Genomic DNA, 20,038 nt, shown 5'->3' on the forward strand with positions numbered 1-20,038 from the left:
CAACTCTCGCTCACTCCCCACCCGCCCCTCCTCACGGCTCACACTCCCTCTCCCGCGCGATCCTCCCCCGCTCCTCGCGGCTCGCACTCCCTCTCCCGCGCGGCTCACTCTCCCGCTCTGCGCGATTCTCCCCCCCTTCCCCCACTCCTCTCGCTCACAGAGTTTAGCTCACGGTGAGCGTACTCCGCGCGTTGGATTAGCTGTCACCGTTCCTCAACTGTAGGCCGTGTGGCTCGCGCTCGCACAACTCTGTACCGCACCGATATAATTTTAGAATTTTCATCGCGCACTGGCTTCTGCTCAGCCTGCGTCGCGCACTCCAATATCGACATTCGAAGCATTCGCGCGCACAACTCATACCGCGCAGCCTGAAACCCCTGTGATTATAGGGCCGGGGGAGAGAGGGGGTGGTGGATAGAAAAAAAAAGGGGTTTTAAAAAAATATACATGGAAAAGTGGGATACGAGGGTTTTTGTGAGGGCAACTGGGGATGTGTAGTAGGGCCTCGGGGAGCCAGGACCGGTGAAACGATTGCGGATGACTCTGGACTAGAGGAGCGGGGGATGAATATTAGGGGTAGTTAGGAGTGATGCGATTCATGGAAAAAATCGGGGTTGGAAGGAGAACTAGAGGCTGATGGCGATTATCGCTTGGAATGGACTCTATTCGCATTGGAAAGCGAATGCACCAGTTGCAGAAAAATTAATTTTATTGACTGTTGACTAATATTAATTTATAAATTATGTTAATGTATCATTTATTTTAATGTATATCAATTAAACTGTCAGGACAGTGGCGCTGACTGCGATTTAGGGGTTAAAAATGTTAATCAGAACTACGAAGTGGTACCGTTGTTACTAGACTTGACCCACAATTACCTTCTTGACATCAAAATATCATAATTTTTATCTTGACCTTCGACATTAATTCTGAAATTCTCTATACAAAAGGTCCCAACAAAATCTCTCCCCTTTCCCTTAGGCACACGATAATGAAAATTATAGACTGAATTTCCGTTTCTGAATGTCAGGTCACCATTTTTATCAAATAGTTGTAGCAATTAAATATAAATTAATAACCAAACAATTTTCTACGGGTTTATCCGAAAAATTCACAGTCTACAAATGAGAACATCCCCTGGGACATCTTGCCCACCCCCGGTGTATAATTCTCCCTCCACACTGAATATTATGCAGAATCCTCCCCAGGTAGCGATAGCCCAGCGTAATGCGTTTTCAAAACACGAGAACAAAATATCCCGTGTATTCCCCATAGATCCAACCAACTAACCCCGATGATCATTGGCGCGACAACAGAGAACACTCTGTGTACTGCGGGAACAGCATCGTGTACGGTTTTATCGCTCGAATTCCAATCGACAGGGGGTGGAGGGTGAAGGGGTTTACCTACATAACCACCGATAGAAGCCCGTGCACCCTCAACCGTGATGAATTCGATTTTAAGGACGAGAAGAGACTCAATTCTGTACCAAAGTCACCGTTGATGATTTTAGGGTGGGCAGAGGGTGAGGGGGATTTCCGTTTGGGTTTCATCCCGGTGCAAAAACTTGGGAAAGTGTTTGTAGGCCTCTGCGGCCTATAACCAGCCGACCGGAAAGACCGTAACCTCAGTTGTAACCAGCCCGGGTCAATAATACCCCCTAGGGCTTAGTTGCTATTTTTAATAGTGAGATGTTCCCTGGGTTAGTGTTCACAGAGAAAAAAAAACCGTTTCGCAGAAACAAAATCGCTGATTTTTTGGTCGTCCCTTCAATTTTTCGTTGACGAGACGGAAATTTATTTGAGATTTCAGGTTTTTCCGGTCCTAATTACGCGAATTGTCGGAGGATTTTTAGTGAATATTTTTTTCTGAGAATTTAATTTTTCGGGTATTACACTGAGAGAAAGCTCAGCGGGGCAAGCACATGGCAATGAGGGGTCGCCTCAGCTATCGAAAGCTACGCAGCGCTGAATGTGGTCATTGGAAGGACGAATGACCGCGCGGTACCCACTTATGGAACAAATTTCGATTTCTCGAACGAAAAGGAGGAGGGGGCACTGTGGAAGTTATAAATAGTGGGTTGAAAAATAATAATGATATAAAATACTAGATTGAGAAAAAAATATAGTCTAGCCAAATATATTTGTTTTGGACAAACAAATACCCGAAATTTCCAGCGGAAAATCCATTTTAAATTCTTATCAGAGTAATATTTAATTGGGAAAAGTAGATTTTTCTTTCAGTGTATTGGAAGGCAAAGCAGTGCACGATAACGAAGAAAGATGGAATAGGAGCTTAAGTTTAAAATAGATACACAGATAGTGACATGTGATATTATTTATAACAATTGTACCTGGATGAATTATAAAGATGAGGGAGGAGAGATATAGAGTCTGACAGGAGCCGATGTAAAAATATAATTTTGCCAATTAAATATTCTTCTGACAAGAATTTAAAGCGGATTTTCTAATGAAAATATCGGGCATTTGTCTGTCCCAAACACATATATTATTGACAAAATTATATTTTTCTCTCACTGTAAAACAAAGATAAGCATTTGTAACATCAAGGAAATAAACTGAATTGAATTGAATAATTTTTCAACTTTAGCTGACGTCTCGAATGATAAAAAGTTGGACTAATTTGCCTTAATTAATTCAATATCCTGAGCTGTGAATTTAATTGAACCGAAAACTACCCCTATATCGCATACGTCTCTCTCCTGAAAATGATTAATGACGAGTCCATAAAATTTCAATCAGTTTCCATGTCCACCTAAACGTTGGAGCCCAGGAGACCAGATTTTATTCAAATTGTTGGAGTGATGTTGAGGGTACCTTCCACGTCTCGATTGCTGTGGCTTCCACAGCTACTCTCCAAGGGAAGGGGGATTCAGGTGACAATCTTCCGCGTCCTCGATCTCCATTTATGGGTGAGAGTGTGACGTTGAGGTCAGCACAGGGTTGACTATGTTTGCAAAGCCACTATAACTGTGATGCATTACAAAGGCTTCGAGAGAATTTCTGCTTCCGGGATTTTTTAGTGCTCGGTCATATGCAGTTGTAAAAATTGCAGCATTCTTCGGAAATTCTTCACGATTATATGACGAATTTACGAGGACTCTGGGGTACGCGGAAATAAATTTTTAGTAGTTTATAAAATGCTACCATAATAAAAATTGCTATGGAACATTGCACTACAAGATCATACGTCATTTATGGTCAAAATTTCACATGTAACATAATAAAATTCGAAAATGCTACAGTTTAAATTTGGGAAAATGCGATTGTTTTTTTCTTACAGTTTAACATCGTACTTTTCACTTTAGTTTGCAGTATATACACAGACAGGCCGGTTTAATCGATGAAAATAAATAAATAATTATGCAAAATTAAAGAAATAATATTTTGTACAAGGAGAAGAATTTAATTATGCTGTGGTAATAGGTAAAAAACGAATCGAGCATTTCAAAACTTTATTGATGTTCTGGTACTTATTTGGGTTGTTCATAGAAAATTTTGAAAACCATTTTATAGAAGATACGAAATTAAAATTTCCTGTCATAAAAAGAAAACTTGAAAAAAATCACACAATCAATTAGAGAGGAGACAATTCTAACGATTTTCCCTTTAAATTTCTCTCCGCGTTTGCGGTGGACTTCTGGAAACCGGAAAATTCTGCAAAATAAAAATGGAATTCGTGAAAGAGGAATTTTAATCTGTTTAGCGCACGTCGATAAGTGTTTTTCAAGTCCAACGAGATCTTTCAGAGCAAGAAATTTTCACAATCGTTGAGTTTTAATTTCCTCGTAGCGTAATTTACTTTGAATACTTAAGCATTCAACTGCCTAGTCCGGTTTATCATCCACGTGTTGATTAATTTCTTGTTTACGGCAGCGGGAGATTCATAGACCAGTTATTTCAACGCATATAATGCCTCTCTTCACATCAATGATCAACTTTTTTTTCTCATTTCATCTCAGTGGGTATTTCGAGGTACGTTGTCGATGGAAATAGAAGGGGAATCCTCGCCAATGTGTCCCATTCGAAGTAAGGTGGTTATTCATCGAGTGAAGCCCGTAAAGGGATCAATGTTAACAATATTACGTAGGGCCAAGGTTTTTTTTCTATTTCATGCACTGCTGTTTCTCCTAGCTGTTGTATTTATTTTTGATTCTCAGACTTTTATTGGTATATTCAAACGGAGAGAAATATTCACTACGAATTATGGAACTATTTACGTAATTCGCAACAAGCGATTATTTTTTATAGAAATCCAGAAGAAATCTCACTGGATAAAACACTTTTTTATCGATTTTTTTAATTGAATCACCCTTGTGCCAACATTGTCCCAACATTTATGGTATAAAATAGTAGAGTTTCAATTTCAAAGTGTTTGAAATTTTTCACTCCAAAACGACTCATCGATGGTTTTAAAAATGTCCTCGTTCGCTTGTTTTTGCAAACAATAAATTCCTCTCTCTCTCTCTTTTTCAAAGAGAAATGCAAAGTGCAACAATGCAGATCCCTGTAATTTGTCGGAAATCTGACTTACCAACCGCCGGAAAAATCAGTTCCTTCCTTACCATCGGTCATTAGCCTCCACTTTTAGTTCCCCTAGCCGTTGATGACAACCTTCGCGCACTGCTATCGCCAAACTCACACAAACTTTCACGTCCACCATCTTAAAATTCTCTCCATATTCAGAGTCTCTTGAGAAACGAAAAACATCGACAGATGGCAAAGATCATGTTATGATTGATAATTCTAATTAAATTAATGTACTCCAATCGCAAGAGTTGATTTAGTAACAAAAGTGTAGACACATATCTGGACATTAAAGAAAATACTTAAAGTCTCGTATAATTTCGGTTGATCTATGAATAGAAAAGTTTGAAAATAATTGATAAAAATCGTAGTCGGTTGCGGGCCACGAGGGGGGGTGAGAGCAAAAAAAAAAGTTTGTGTGCATCGAAGAGAGATACAGTGAATTGTAGAGGGGACGAATGAAACATGGCGTTTGTTTCTTTCATATGTTCCGAAAATTCTATTCGTTAATTGATTTTTTTCACCAGTGTTCACATCGATGACGCGTGTGCCACATCCCTGGATAATAGAAAAATATCCACCATTTGGACGCTAGAAACGTGGTGATTAAAGTGCGAGGGATTGAGTTGAAAACTGGAGTGAAAAAAAATAATATAAAACATCTACAGGGATCAAACAAATCGTTGGCGCATTGTCGCCTCACCTCCATATCCGACAATTAATAAAAACGAATTTAATTACTCGGTGGAGGAGGTGAAGAGGAAGAGTTGGGGAGAATCATCGAATTATGAAGAGGTATTGCTGCAAATGTGACTATTGGAATGCAGATAATTTATGAGATATCGAGGGAAAAATGACGTCACGAAGTTACACAAAATCATACAGTCGTAAGGTGAACAGTGTTACACCAGGTAGTATACAATTTGACAAGCTATTTCGTGAGAATAGCAATCGACCGTCTGCTGCTAAATCAGCTGGCACTGTTGGAAAATGGGGGATCACGTCCTTCACGTCTATTCGCAGCACCAACATCAACGGTAATTTTTTTCATTGGCTTTTCAGTTTATTTGAGCGTTTTTTTTTGGGGGGGGGGGGAGAAATTAGTGAAAAAGAGTCTGTATGTAGGGTTTGTGGGGAAGTTGAAAAAGAAGGAAGTAGTTGTGACCCTGGAGTCACCAGTGGAATGCCAAGGAGACGTGGTATTGGATGAATAGGAGAGCAATCCAACGACTGTTGAGTCACGATAACTCACTATTTCGTTTCAATCAAGTCTTTAAACGATTCAGGAGAAATAATTACGCCGTATTGATTAAATTGTTATAGTTTTGATGGACAACTGGATAATTTAATCGATCTGGTGTAATAATTTTTCGGAAGAGTCAGGCGATTTAATTTGTCAACATGATCCCACCAAAATTGACAACTCATTCCCACAGAAATCTTAAAGAACCCTCAGTCACAACCCTTTTGTTCCCCAGGTCGGCGAGATGACATTCAGCGGACTTTTGGGGCGAAAAAGCCCAAACTGGACTATTCCAATCAGAACGCTCAAGTCCCTGCCAGCGACCCCTTCTCCTTCGACACCGATCTGGACCCGAAGCCCTCGACGCCCTCACCGGCAGTTCCAAAGCCAAAAAAATTCTTCAAATCCCGAAACACCCCAGCTCCCACTCCCACCCCGGCCCCATCACCTTTACCCACCCCGGTACCCGAGGAGCCGCGCTCCGATTCAACCGTCTACCGTCAAGTACCTGACTCCCAATATGTCCGTAAATCAAAACAGCCGGCTCCAAAGCCCCCGAAAGTCCCTCCCCCCCGTAAGATCAGCGAGAGCCTGGACGGAAGTTCCAGTGACACATCGATCCCCAGGGATGACAAGCCCCCGATAGTCTTGAGAATCTGCAAGGGAACAGCACGGCTCCTCTCCGGAGACAGCCAAGAGCCTCACGACGATCCTGACACCTACAGAGTGACGACACCTGTCAGTCCCACCAAGAGCGAGCCCGATCGCAAGAGTTTCAGCCCCGAAACATCGAGACCAGAGAGGCCAGAAAGATCGACAAGATCCCACCATCAACACCAACCAATAGTGACGACTGTCTCGATCCCCCTAGACAATCCGGAGCTGTCTACCCGCCGAACAACTCGTAGCCGAGCTAAGAACCTCAATCTCGAGCTGACTGCGGCCCCTGCGGTCCTCTCATCACCGCCTCCAACGACCCCGACCTCCAGGGAGAGCTCCGGGCTGTCGTTAACCCTCAGAAAATCCATCACCGATTCCAACAACACATCGATCTCCCACTACGACATCGTTAAGACTGACTGCACGAGTTACAAACCAATAGTCGAGCCACTCATCGGAAGGGATCAGCCACTGCCAACCACCACTCAGGAGCTCATCGACATCCTGTCGAGTGATAACGATATCAGGGATCGAAGCACTCAGGGTGCCGAACCCCCTGCCGATTCTGGGTACACTCAGGAACCGGAGCCATATCAGCAGCCAGAGCCGCCACCTGAGCCAGTCCCCGAGGAGCCACTTCCCACCGACGAGAAGTCATCAGCGAAGACCCTCCTGGATCAGGATTGGTTCTCAGGTTCTGAAGACTCCGAGGCAGCGAGTGGTAACACCGAGCCCCCGACCAACGTACCGAGTCCCTCCGATCCTCAGTCCCAGGTGAACGTCAATCCCCCGGTGAAGCCAGTCACCAAGAAGGGAAGCATCTTCAAGAGCAGATCAACAGGTGCGACGAATGGCAACAAACGTCGAGCCCTGTACAAGCACAAATGGTGTGACAATGATAAAGAGTCAATTACTCCAGAGGCAGTCACGGCTCCAGCAGCACCCAATGCTGCGTCAGGATCGGGCGCCTCAGGCCAGGTGACATTCGACGAAGAGCTGGAGGAAGCTGACAAGCTGACTAGAGTCGTCACATATCCTGAGACAGACATGGACTTCAACGAGGACGCCGAGGCCATCACCAGCATTCGTTGTGGCAAGAGAGTTAAAGGTTTTTATACTGTTGTTAAAAATGTTAAGAAGGCACATCAGATACAGGAGAGTGGAGAATTTCAAGAGTTTAATGACGATGTTGAGTATATTCTGGACACTCTGAGGGAGAACAATCCCAACGCCACCAGGTGCTTATCAGCTATAAGATTGGCGAGCAAGTGCATGGCACCAGCATTCAGAATGCACGTGAGAGCACACGGTACTGTCGCTAAATTCTTCAAGGCCCTCCACGACGCCACCAAGGACCAGAGCCTGGGATTGTGCACAGCAACAGTGATGTTTGTCCTCAGCCAGGACCGCCTCGCAATGGACCTGGATAGAGACTGTCTGGAGCTGATGCTCAGCCTCCTGGAGTCAGACGCCAGTCACAAGGATGCTCTTGATGATTGTGGACTCAGTCGTGCTGAACTTCTCAAGAATAAGGAGAAGGTGAGGCAGCTTTGCGCTGATATTCAAGCTCAGGGTCATGCGAAACACCTCAATCTGGATAATATCACTGTGGGACAGCTGGCCATGGAAACACTCCTCAGTCTCACCTCGAAGAGAGCGGGCGAGTGGTTCAAGGAGGAGCTCAGAGAGTTGGGAGGACTCGAGCATATCGTCAAGACCATTAAGGAGTGCTATCGGAATATTGTCTCCAGTGATGTCACCAGTGCCGGCTGGGACGAGCCTGTTCTTGATAAATTGAGGAAGGTTGACAGGTGTCTCAGGGTTTTGGAGAATGTCACACAGAAAAATGAGGAGAATCAGAACTATCTGCTGAAGTATGACGATGGAGTGCTTGTCTGCACTCTGTCAAATCTGTATTATCTCTGCGGACAGGAGATCACGATTTATCCTATTGTTGACATCAGCGATAAAACCAGCACTGGTGCTGTCATCAGGGAGTGCATCATCGCTATTCTCAATGTGCTGATTAATCTCACTCATCGGTTTAACAAGCAGTCTTTTGGCAGCAAATCGTTAGGCTCCCTCAATGGCGTTATTGATTGCAGTTTGAATCTCTTACTACGTGTGCCAGAGTCTCTCCCTGAAGAGAAGCGCTTCGATATGATGATGCTGACACTTATATTGTTGATTAATTTGGTGGAACAGTGTGATGATAACAGGAAGATGCTCATGGAGTCGAAGGCACCACCTTCCTCGGAGGACATCTTTGATCGTCCAGAGAGTGGAGTGGAGGCACTCATCGATTTATTCTACAAACAAGAGGAACTAGCCATCAGCGAAGAGCAGAAAACCGACGCTATTCTGGATGGAAAGAAAGACTCCGAGCAGACAGAGACTGTTACCACAACTAAAGAGTCGCAGGACGAGTTCATTGAAAAGACTGTACAAAAATGTAATTGCCAATTGTCAAGATCATACTTTGAATTAAATTTTTAGTAGAGAATATTTTCAAATTTCTCGTTCTGTTATTTTCAGTGCTGCAGAAGGCTGGTCGACACATGGAGCACACGCTCATTGGTGCCTACGTAGTTCTCTTACTGGGATATTTAATTATGGACAACAAGGTATGTAAATCCCCACATTTTTGGATTTATGAAGAGGATGAGTGAATTAAGTTGTCGGTTATTCTGGCGTTTCAGGACTATGAAACTTTGGTGCGGGGGAAGATTCCGGGGAATAATTTCTCGACAATGGTGGCTGTCCTCCAGAAGTTCTACAATTTTATGAATTTAACAGTATCGGTAAGATAATTTCGATCAATAGGTCAAGTCATACAAATGTTTACGAATTTATACGAATCGTAGACTGTCCTTGGACGTCCCATAGACACCATGAGACGGTCTTAGATAGAATTTAGGCGTGAAAAAGTCCATTGAACGTTCTTGTTTCATCAAATTGACGAAATTTAGTTAAAAAAACGCTTAACAAAATATTTTCTAATTTCCATTCCAACAGAATGAGGCTAGCAGTTGTGGTATCCAAGCAACAGACAAAGTCATCAAGTTCCTAAAACTATCAGACGCTCGAATCGAGGAGGAGAGTAATGCATTGCCATTGCCAGCACTGGAGGAATCAAGTATTATGCTCGACTTACCCTCATCCTGATCGCAGCCATGACCATTGTGCGTAACGCGACAGCAAATGGCGAATGAAAGTTGTCCAGGGGCTGAATTAAAACGCAATTAGATAAATTAAACGACACAAACAATGAAACTATTGTTTCACGACGACCACCATATATTTTGATATATATTTATTCATCCACATAATTTATTGCTGTACGATTTATCACTCTGTTTCCACGATTTTTTTTTCTTTTTGCAAGATCTATTCAACTCTGGAAGCCTCAACGCTCTCGATTACTTGTGTATTTTTTAAAAATTTGAAAATTAGTCGTTACTTAAATAAAATGCAAAATAGGATTGAGAACCCATGAATCTACGAAAATCATTTGTACGTAATTGCGGGTCCATTATTATCGAATGTTCGATTTATTGTTCATAAAAATCATGCGATGGGGGAGAAACGTGAAGGTGGTTATCAAATCGGCGAATTTCGCACGCATAATCATTGATCTTGAGCATCTTGCCCCAATAAATAAAAATCAATTATTGTTAATGAGAAAAAAAATGTTCTTTTTCATTTTCTGAGTCGTTTGAGAATTATTAAACGAGGACAACTCAATGGTTTTTGAGATATTTCAGAGAGACGAACGTAGGCCACTGATTATTCGAATGATAGTGTTATGCAGTCTAAGTTTATTTTAATATTAAAGATGAAAGAAAATCATAAATCTAAGTTATAAGCATTGTACATGTAAATTTATAAATTATAATTATTGTACCTTACATATTAAAAAAAATGACAAACCAATTAATTCAGTGCTGTGTTCATTTCTCCTCGTTGATGGTTTTTGAGGGGCTAGATGTGAAAAAAGAGGCCGGAAGGACTTTCCAACTCAATAAGCATAATGACAGTATTAGCAGAAATAACAAACCCAATGGCCGATAAAGTTACTCTCAACTTATATTTATTATATTCATCAATCACATAAGAATTAATAACTTCAATCACCCGTTGACAAGGACCAAAGGAATAAAGAAGGAAATATCAACGTCTCTGTTTCATGGAGATATTTTTGAACTTGTTGATCTCCTCCTTGGTGATATGATTGAGAGCTTTGGTGATCATCATCTCTGGTTCCCATCGAGGGCTGTACGGGACAGTATCACCCAACATTTGCTTAAAGAGTTCTGTTTTAGATGTCATGTGATAAATCGACTCCATCATAATCCTCGGAGGATCTCTTGGGAAGGTCGCAGTGAGCTGGAAGGACAGAAGAAAGTGGAAGTCTTGAAGGTGAAACAGACAGACGATGTAACTGAAAGCAACAGCATCGTACTCGAGGACACTTCGACGGTGAAGACACAGGAATGCCTCGATGAAGCCTCTCTTCTTCTCGAAGTTGACGACGATTAAGTTGATCTTGTCGTTTATACATTTCTTCACTTCGGGGACGTACTCCATGAGCCTCTTCTCCCCAGGGAAACCGGGTAGGTGGAGGCTGCTGACACTGCCAATGGTCTCCTCCAGATTTTTGGAGAAGTACAGGTGAGACGTGATGCGATTCCAGTGAGGGCCATGGAAGGTCACCAGAAGCATTGCGGCGTCGTTGGTGAGGACCGTGTGCTTTCCTGGGAGCCTTGAGAAGTCTATGGCAATGCGAATCAGAAAGTGCACCTCGTCGGGCTGATTGCTGTCAGGGAGGAGAATTAGTTCTACGTCTTCCATGCAGATATCTGTCTCGGAGATAAGGGTTGTGTACTCCATCTTCAGACGATCACTTAATTGATTTAGTTGGTCGATCTGTGAAAAAGTCAGACGAGATTTTTTTGGAGTTGAAGAAATCGGTGCGATTGAATGGTTCACGTTTGTACTGAGGTCCAACAGACGTTTTCAAGTCTGGATTTCGGATACTGAATGTTTCAGGGTTGAAGTTGCACCCAGGGGACATCCAGCGAGTTCCTAGGATCACCTTAGTCAACCGGACGTCCATCTGGCTCTTCTGAATGAGTCTTGGTCCCCCCAGAAATTGGGAAATTAAAAATTTACGTACCTGGTGCCTCTTGTAGTGCATAACCAGCTCAGTCAGTACCCTCAGCAGTGCATCGGGCTCGAGGTGATTCCATCGATACAGACTGGGAACGAATTCCTCGAGAATCTGTGAAGCTGGATCAGCGAGGAATGACTTGTCAGAGAATTCGAAGTCTGGCCCCTCGTCGGGGCATATCGAGTTGAACATGATCACCCACTCCAGCTTCTGATTGGCGTACGGTATGGAAATACTGAACCTGTCCCCTTTGCCGTCTCCACAGCTGGCGGCAACCTCTCTCAATTCTATCGCCCCTAGATTAATGCCTGTCTCAAATAATTCTCAGTTCAATTTATTTGATTCAATGAGGATTTCAGTAACTGCATTCTAAACAATTGATGGTAATTTCAGGGTTGACGCGAACAATTTCGTAGTCATTAATTTACTAAACCAACGAAAAATTCAAGAAAAAATTCTCACCAAACGGTTTAGCCATTAAAACTGCGTTCAAAAGCGGTTCCAGGTACTGATCCACCCCCTCGGCGAGGCCCGGTGCCTTGTTAATCAGCTTTGGGCTGGCACTCTGCCTCTCCAACCCCATGCTGTCCCACTCAGCCATCGTTGCCATTGTTTCTCAACACTCCAAGACAACCCTCAGTGCTTTCTTTGTCCAGAAAAGACCTCAACAGCCCCTTTCACTCTAGAAATTCGCCTCTACAGCAGTTCAAATTGACAAACGTCAGTAGAAAGCCTCCCCTAACCTCACAAACGTTCACCAACTGTCCCTCACAATAACAAAAACACATTAACTTTGACCAATCAGAAAGTAAATTCCGACAAAACAGAACTATTCAAAAGCCCCAAGAGCATCCAATGAGATATCTAACACGTCACGTTTCCACTGAATCCGACCAATGAGATTCGATTTATGTGAAAAATTAATCCTCCAATTAACTGCCTCTGTGTGAACCTACCTTAAGTGTGAGCAGGGTGATGGAGATGAAAAAACAATTGTCAAAGTTGTTTTTCATCATTTGGTGGAACAAAAAATGAGTTCCATATAAAATAGTGGGAGTTTTTTAATATTCTTACAAATGTAAAAGCGAATTTCTATGGATAAACAGTGTTTGGATACATATCAGAGCTGGAAGTGATGTTGATGATGCGTTTGATGGAACAATTAACCTCACTTTTGTTAAGAGACAAAGAGACAGGGTATAATCAAGTATTTTGACCAAATTTATTCAGGGAAATACGGAATTTAATGGTGTAAAAAAATGAGAGATGCGCTTTAAGGGATTGTTGCTGTTCCTGATTTGCTTGGTTGGTACTAGTGTTGTTTTTATTGGGTTCAGCTATCAGCGACCTTCCATTCAAACTTTGGTAACGGAGACGCATAAACAATTGCGAAGCTTCCAGGTAATTGAAGAATGTTTTGGTTATTGATTGACATTTTTCGTGACTGAGTGATTGCCCACTCATCAATTTTAATTGTTGAATTCGACAAAAAGGTCTATGCTTTTTTTTTATTAAACCTGCATTTTCTGGCATTTTTTTTTGAAAAATGTAGCTACTTTTTCACGTTTCTAAAAATATTATCTGAATGCTTTGAGCCAGCTCAATAAATGACGATTCAATTATTTCCATGACAGGAAAACTTGAAAGATGTGGAGGAAAAAAGGCTAGTGACAGACTCCAAGTACCTCGCCCTACTTGGTCTCGATAGTCAACCAAGCACCCCATCCTTACTGTCAAAACCTCAAAATGTGACCATCGTAACACTATTACGGCCAGGAAATGAGATTAATATTTACGGATTTATAAAAAATGTATCGCACTTTTTACCAACGAATAATATTGCTATTTACGGAGTGGGGCTGAACGATGATACGATGCTGAATCTGCGAGCAATATGTAATTCAAGCAGATGCTGTGTTATACCGTTCGACTTGGCGCCATTTCCCAATCACGCTGAAGATGATAGACTTCATGTCTACCGACCTCTAGTCATACAGGTACATAAATCTTTCGAAAAAACGTAATGGGTCTAGGAAAATTGTCCAGAATTTTAATGGATTTGTATTGAAATTGAATAATTCATTTAATTTTCAGACAGCTTTAAATACTCTAGGAAATATATTGTACATGGACTCAAACGTGAGGATAAACAATTCCGATGTATCGAAGTACCTTTTACCACTCTCTGGGATACTCACGTGGCCAACGAAGCATGCGATAAGCTCACTGACACATCCTAAGATGTACGAATATTTTCATGCATCTTCGGACAGTTTTTTCTTTCTTCCTTTGATAAGAGCTTCACACTTAGTCATTAGAAATACTAAAGAAATCAGGGAGAATGTCATGCTACCCTGGGTACAATGTGCCCTAACGAGAGATTGCATTTGTCCTATAGGTAAGAATACAAAAACAAATATTTCCCCAATTGGACTGAAGTTTACTAATTAATTGACCTTTCCCTTCCAGCGAATAATAAATAATAACCAATAGAAACTAAACTCCCTTAAAATCTCAATATCTGTCATCAAATGATAAATAAAAAATCTGTTTAACCCCCAGGTGCACAATCCTTTGGCTGCAGGTTCAATAAAAAGCCCCAGTACCGCTACTCCGGCTGTCACTCGTACGACACATCAGCCCTTAACATTGTCCTAGGTCTCTATTTCAATTACGACGATTCACGCTATATAATCACCGACAGGGAGTCTTACTTCACAAAAATGCAGTCAGACGAAATCAACGACGAGTACCTGACGATTGCAAGGCAGAACAATAGCACAGAGGCTAATCCCAGAAACTTAATGCTAATAGATCCATGAATTAGCAGTATTTAGGTTGAAGGAATTCCTTAAAAACAAATCATGTGATAAGCTGGCACAATTGTACTTAAATAAAGTCTTCGATGAACAATCAAACCGTTGGATAAAAGATCATTTATAATCAATTAACAGTTATTGAACAAGTAATTAATTACACATGTTCTGCAAATAAAGCAATACATCGACATCAAAGGAAATCCAATTTTAACTCAGGATTAATAACAATCATATTATTTTCAAATGCCTTTACCAAAATATGTTCCAGTCATTGTCATGAAAAATTAAAGATTTATATCTTCGAACATTTACTGAGCAATTTATATAAATCCTATGGCACCAGCTGATGGACAAAATAGTTTTCCAGCCACCATTCCACTGACAGCATCGGTTCCCAACCTGCGGCCTGCTCTTGTTACCGATCTAAATGGTGATCTGCCTTTGCTAAGATCCGTAGTAATATTAGTAACGTCTTCAACATAACCGTGAGGCGTTCCGGATATCACAGAGTATGCACTATCAGTTATTGCGCCGCCAGCTATGCCTCCCACAGCTCCTCCTGGAAGTCCGTAGGCTGCTGTTCCCAGAATGCCTCCACCCGCGACCGCTCCCGATCGGATGATTTCATACTCCTCGTAATAATCAGACATTTTTATAAATCTGTGTGGCTCGGTGATGTCGAATAGTTGCCGTTGCCACCAAGTGACCAATACTAATATTTAACGATCAGCCTCACCCTCGTCTAACTACAATTGACGAGCTAATCTGGAATCGGAAGACGCAGTAGATAAGACGTTTCCTGGCAAAGCTGTTGGTAGTTATCAGATCGCGAAAAAATGGAGAGGATTAGAGGATTTATTCATAGGAGGGTATTTGTAGTATTAGTCTGGGAACAAAGAATATGAGCCATTCAATCTCTTGGTGAATGATAAGATTAGCTATGGTAACGCGTAGCAAAGTCGCCAGACAATTCTACAGCTTTTATTTTTAAGACGTTCTTAGCTGTTAATAAAATTTGATTTATCTATGTAGTTAATTTTATTGGTAAATCGTATGAAGAATTTTTTTGGTAAATCCCTGACAAAAATGTCTAATGGACTATGTCCAAATCTAAATTCCGTCTAACGAATGTCGAAAGATGTTTGAAGGACGTCAGCGGACGTCCAATTGAAATGGAGAGACGTTAACCTTGGGATCCATAATTTTTTAATCAATTTTGACCAGGAAATTGACTCAAATAAGAAACACGCAAATTATGACTGAGTAGCTCTATAGTAATGCCTATTAATAGGCAGAGAAAATATTACCGATGGAGTCGATGAGATGAAACGAAAACATTAGCGATTTTTTCGAAAACAAACTTCATCAAATGTCTACTAAAATTCGAAAAGTGAAACCAATGAGAATGAGGTAAGATATGATTTAGTAAGAAGAGAATGATGCAAGCACTGTACCTCAGTTCCTCAAAATCGTTGATCAATGTGGCGGTCAATGCCAAACTGACCAGACTTCATGCAGTTCCACTGGTTGTATACATCTCATAAAAACGACGAGTAAATAAACCGCCTAGTAACAAACATCTTCGTGACGTCAGAGGTGATAAGCTGAATACCAGTACTGTTAATAAACTGAAGAAGTATCTAACTTAAACGATCCCCTTGACGCAAACCTTCGAGAGTCAACGAATGTATTAATAACAAAACAAAATTTACCTGTTTTGCTGAAAAGTGCACCTGAACACGTCAAATATACAACAGAAACTTTATTATAAATATCCACTTTGTACAATTCTCCCTCTTCCTAACGTTCTCACAATGCATTTCCCCCGATGACATGCGATGCATCCAGAGAAAAGCACCTGCAGGTACAGGAGGTAACGGGGCACTCCGTGTGCTGTTCAAACCAGTGGGTAATATGATCAGTGTGTCCTCCATGCCGGCAGCTCTGACACCAGGTGAACCAATTCCCAAACTCCGTGAGCTTCCCATCCTCATCGTTTCTACTCGACATCCCACCAGCTCCAGCGAAATTCACCTGAAACCCACTGACAGTCCCCATGTGCATAAGACAAATAGCACACCGAGGCAGTGGTTTTCTGCAGCTCGGGCAGGACGACATCTTCAATTTATTCGAGGTGTTCCCCAGTCTCCCAAAGGGTCCCCTGGCCCGGCTGAGGCCCTGCATGAAAGCCGATATACTTTTACCACAGAAATTACAAGAAATATAAACTTGTGGTGGTGATTTTTCATGCGTCGAGGATCTCATCACAATATCAAAATGTGCCCGTTGATTCCACATCTTCCAGGCATCCAACAATCCCCTGTAATTCTCAATCCATTCTCTGACTTGGGTGTCCTGGAGGAGCACTGAGGATAACGCTCTGATCGCTATCAAACTGCAGCTCTGAACATCTCCCGTGATCTCCAGGTACCTGGGCCAAATTAATCCGTATCACCAAATTGTACCGCACGTAGTTTATTTACCCTGCAATAAATAAATCAATGAATACCTGTTCAACAGCTGAATTCCGTCCATAGTAGCCCCCGTCAGGAGAAATCCGGCGAGGTCCCCTTCCTCCGTCAACTTGACGGTGAGTTTCTTCAGGTAGTCCGCGAGTTTCGAGTCTGACAAGAACATCAGCGCGAACGCCACTCGATCCTCAACGGCCATCCCAGCTTCATTGAGAACAGCCTCATACGAGTCATCATCTGCCGTCAGGAAAGCGAAAGTCGCTCTGAGATACGGATCCGACAGCTGCGCCCTCGATTTCAGACATAATTCTCTCCACATGCTGTTCCGATCCTCGGAAAATCCGGACAAAGCCATCGCCACGATATTCAGATTCGTGGAGGCCGGCATCTTGTTGGCACCTCTGTTCAGTATCTCAATCGCCTGTCTCAAGCACAAGTTGAAGACCGAGATAGCTGTGGCCCTGGCGTAATTTCCCTCCCGTTCCAACCGTTCAATGAACAAATTGTTCTTCTCCTCGAACACCGACTCCTTACTCGGGACATCAAACCTCCAACCGCAGAGCTGCAGGGCCCTGTCCCTGTCCGCAGACTTATAGATCTTGGCTGTATGACTGGTCGACCCGATGTCCGTCCACGGACGATTCATCAGCTCCGACTTTATGAAGCCAATGCACAGCCAATCCAATTTCATGACCGTCCTCACCCCGGGGTGTTGGGTATCCCCGGAAGGAATCACCCCGTCCTCAACCAACGATCGACTGAGGTATAACCAATGCCACAAGTTCTTCAACTGATCATTCTCCGCCAGTTCCCCATTTTGCGACAGTTCCGGAAGAAGCCCGTAATCCGTGAAGGCCCTCTTCTTGACGAGAATCGCGATGTCATCGAATCCTCTGTAAATACTGTCAGAGGAGCTCAAGTACTTGATGGCCTTCGACGCGTGGTTCCACGCAATGTGGGACCTGGTCGACCAATTGATGGTGATCCTCTCGTAGACGGTGTAATCGCTCAGAACTCCTTGGTGAGATATCGCCAGAAGTCTGTTGACATGATTTGGATGCCACGAGAAGCTCGTGGGGTAAGATGTCCAGGGTGGAACGACTGTTCTCTCCAGTGCTCCAGGTTCGGTCTCCTCGCTGTTCACTCCAACATTACCACCACCACTGGATCCCACGACAATTCCATTGGGTTCGTTCTCCGCGGTGGTGGTTGCAACACTATTGCCGCAATGCTGGATGTCGTGGAGGTAGAGGGCATTGGAGTCCTTTTGGATGGTCCCCAGGAGGTTGTGACGAGTGGGGCACCAGAGGACTTTGATCACCGGTCGACTCTGGGGAAGCGTGAGAACTGGCTTCTCGAAGTATCTGGTGTCCCAAATCGTGATTTGGTTCTCCACGTGGGAGACCACGTGGTACGAGTTATGGGGATTCACCGCTACACTGTACACCGCCTTCGTGGGGGTGGAGTTTGCCATGCGAACAGAATCCCGGAAGTCAATTATCTTCAGTTGTTTATTATTGACACCTGCCACGCAACATCTTGAATCATTGGGGAACCAGCTGAGGGAGTGCGTCGTCTCCGAGACACCTGCCTCGGCGAGGGGCTTCAGGGTTGCATTGTGATCAGCTTGACTTACTGTCGTGTGGTGGTGTAGGGCCTGGCGATCTAAACCTGAGGTCGTCACATTCTGACTACGGACAACGTCCCAAAGGAGGATCGAGTGATCTGTTCGGTACTTGTCGAGCCCGCAGATCAGGAGGTTTGGGTCGACGGGGTTCCAGGAGACGGCGTTGCATTGGCGTGCGTGCTTTGGGGGAAGTTCTTTGCCGGTGAGCCCAAGGGCGTCAAAGGCCGTGGGGCCGAAGGTCGTGAGGACGACTTTACCGTTGGCAAGTCCAACGGCGAGGAGAATATCGGGCTCCGGCTGAGGGTAGATGTCCACGCAACGGACATAGGGGTGACTCGAGTTTGTCGCCAGCTGGTGCGCCACTGTCTTCTCAGAAATTCGTTTGCCTGGGAGAGGCAGAAGTTAATTGAATTTAATATACTAATATATTTTTTCTTTATAAATCATTCTATGGCCTAAAGAAGTCATCCCTTGGTGTTCATTTGCAGTACACCAGTGTAAATAAAGAGGTGTCCCTTTTACCCCACCCGCCCCTATGGAAAAATCAACGTCTAAATACTTGTAATTCTATTATAAAAATCAAAGTTTCAAGAACAGATGTGTTTTGCAATAGGATAGACCCAAGACAGTTCAATTTGTAGATTAAATTCCTGAAAAAATCCTTCTGGAAATTCACTAGAATTTCGTCGAGCAAAGGTTTCATTAAATAATTCAGCAATTAAATTCTTTTTAATTACTCACATGACGCTCGAACGATATCCTTAATTTGCCCTATTTCATAGAGACATATCTCAGTTCCCCAGGTTATAAATTTATTGTGATGAACCGGGGACCACTGCACTTCCAACTTGGGGCTGTTGATTGTTGTCATCATCAGATGTCTGATGATCAACAGCAACAATGACGGAATGAGGTTATGTTCGTATGTTTTCAGAATTGAAAGGAATTGATAGAGCTAACACCGGTCAATGATAAGATAAAATACAGAGAGGTATTGTGAAGGTTTAACACAAAGAGGATAGACTAAAGAGGGGGGCTCCGTTTGTCTTCCCTTAATCCCTTAATCTTCATTAGGGGGGGAGAAATGAATTTTTGAACAAAATTAAATATTAATTCAGGGCATTTTTCTGGATCAGTTGGCGTTCACCTATAAAACTCAAAATCCCTCAGTTTCGTTGGGATCACAGCACGTTGGCCCTGCCCACTCATTCCCCTACTCACGGGCTTTCTCCCACTCTAGTCATTAATGACGCTCTCGTACGCTCCCTGTTTTACTTACCGGGACGTTAACCAAAGAGGATAGACCAAAGTAGAGGCTCAGTTCTGGGGGTTTGACTGACGCCAGTTTCTCCACATTACCGACATGATTTCACCCCCGAAGAGACGGGGCGCCACGAATCCTACTGGGGTATCAGCATATCGGCCAAGCCGGTAACGCCTCAGTAGCAGTCCCGCTGCCACGGGGACAAGTCGAGAGTGGAGATATAGGTTTCTGCGCCTT

The 20,038-nt window shown here is 43.0% G+C and overlaps 4 protein-coding genes across 5 annotated transcripts; 2 read left to right on the forward strand and 2 right to left on the reverse strand.

Moving 5' to 3' along the window:
- The first annotated feature begins 4,689 nt into the window (after positions 1 to 4,689).
- Positions 4,690 to 10,387, forward strand: LOC135161294 (protein wings apart-like). Its single transcript, XM_064118736.1, has 5 exons — positions 4,690 to 5,584; positions 6,026 to 8,902; positions 8,986 to 9,074; positions 9,150 to 9,251; positions 9,466 to 10,387. The coding sequence occupies exons 1-5, from the start codon at positions 5,401 to 5,403 to the stop codon at positions 9,613 to 9,615; spliced, it is 3,402 nt and encodes a 1,133-aa protein (XP_063974806.1). The 5' UTR covers positions 4,690 to 5,400; the 3' UTR covers positions 9,616 to 10,387.
- A 136-nt stretch (positions 10,388 to 10,523) lies between these two features.
- On the reverse strand, positions 10,524 to 12,439 carry LOC135161301 (BRISC and BRCA1-A complex member 2-like). The gene is made up of 3 exons (XM_064118753.1): positions 12,083 to 12,439; positions 11,627 to 11,928; positions 10,524 to 11,376 (listed from the first exon to the last, which is right to left on the reverse strand). Exons 1-3 carry the CDS (start codon positions 12,228 to 12,230, stop codon positions 10,621 to 10,623), a joined length of 1,206 nt encoding a protein of 401 aa, XP_063974823.1. The 5' UTR covers positions 12,231 to 12,439; the 3' UTR covers positions 10,524 to 10,620.
- A 125-nt stretch (positions 12,440 to 12,564) lies between these two features.
- On the forward strand, positions 12,565 to 14,697 carry LOC135161302 (uncharacterized). The gene is made up of 4 exons (XM_064118754.1): positions 12,565 to 13,021; positions 13,255 to 13,617; positions 13,715 to 14,018; positions 14,183 to 14,697. Exons 1-4 carry the CDS (start codon positions 12,887 to 12,889, stop codon positions 14,440 to 14,442), a joined length of 1,062 nt encoding a protein of 353 aa, XP_063974824.1. The 5' UTR covers positions 12,565 to 12,886; the 3' UTR covers positions 14,443 to 14,697.
- LOC135161297 (GATOR2 complex protein MIOS) lies at positions 14,542 to 19,750 on the reverse strand. Of its 2 annotated transcripts, XM_064118744.1 has the most exons (5): positions 19,279 to 19,750; positions 16,949 to 18,923; positions 16,152 to 16,870; positions 15,894 to 16,067; positions 14,542 to 15,204 (listed from the first exon to the last, which is right to left on the reverse strand). In XM_064118744.1, exons 1-3 carry the CDS (start codon positions 19,409 to 19,411, stop codon positions 16,249 to 16,251), a joined length of 2,730 nt encoding a protein of 909 aa, XP_063974814.1. In that variant the 5' UTR covers positions 19,412 to 19,750; the 3' UTR covers positions 14,542 to 15,204; positions 15,894 to 16,067; positions 16,152 to 16,248. The 2 variants fall into 2 exon arrangements, with proteins under 2 accessions (XP_063974814.1, XP_063974813.1); XM_064118743.1 differs by having other exon boundaries at positions 15,894 to 16,870.
- Between the last annotated feature and the right edge of the window lie 288 nt (positions 19,751 to 20,038).

This window comes from Diachasmimorpha longicaudata, chromosome 4 (assembly GCF_034640455.1).
Source record: "Diachasmimorpha longicaudata isolate KC_UGA_2023 chromosome 4, iyDiaLong2, whole genome shotgun sequence".
Classification (NCBI taxonomy): Eukaryota; Metazoa; Arthropoda; class Insecta; order Hymenoptera; family Braconidae; genus Diachasmimorpha; species Diachasmimorpha longicaudata.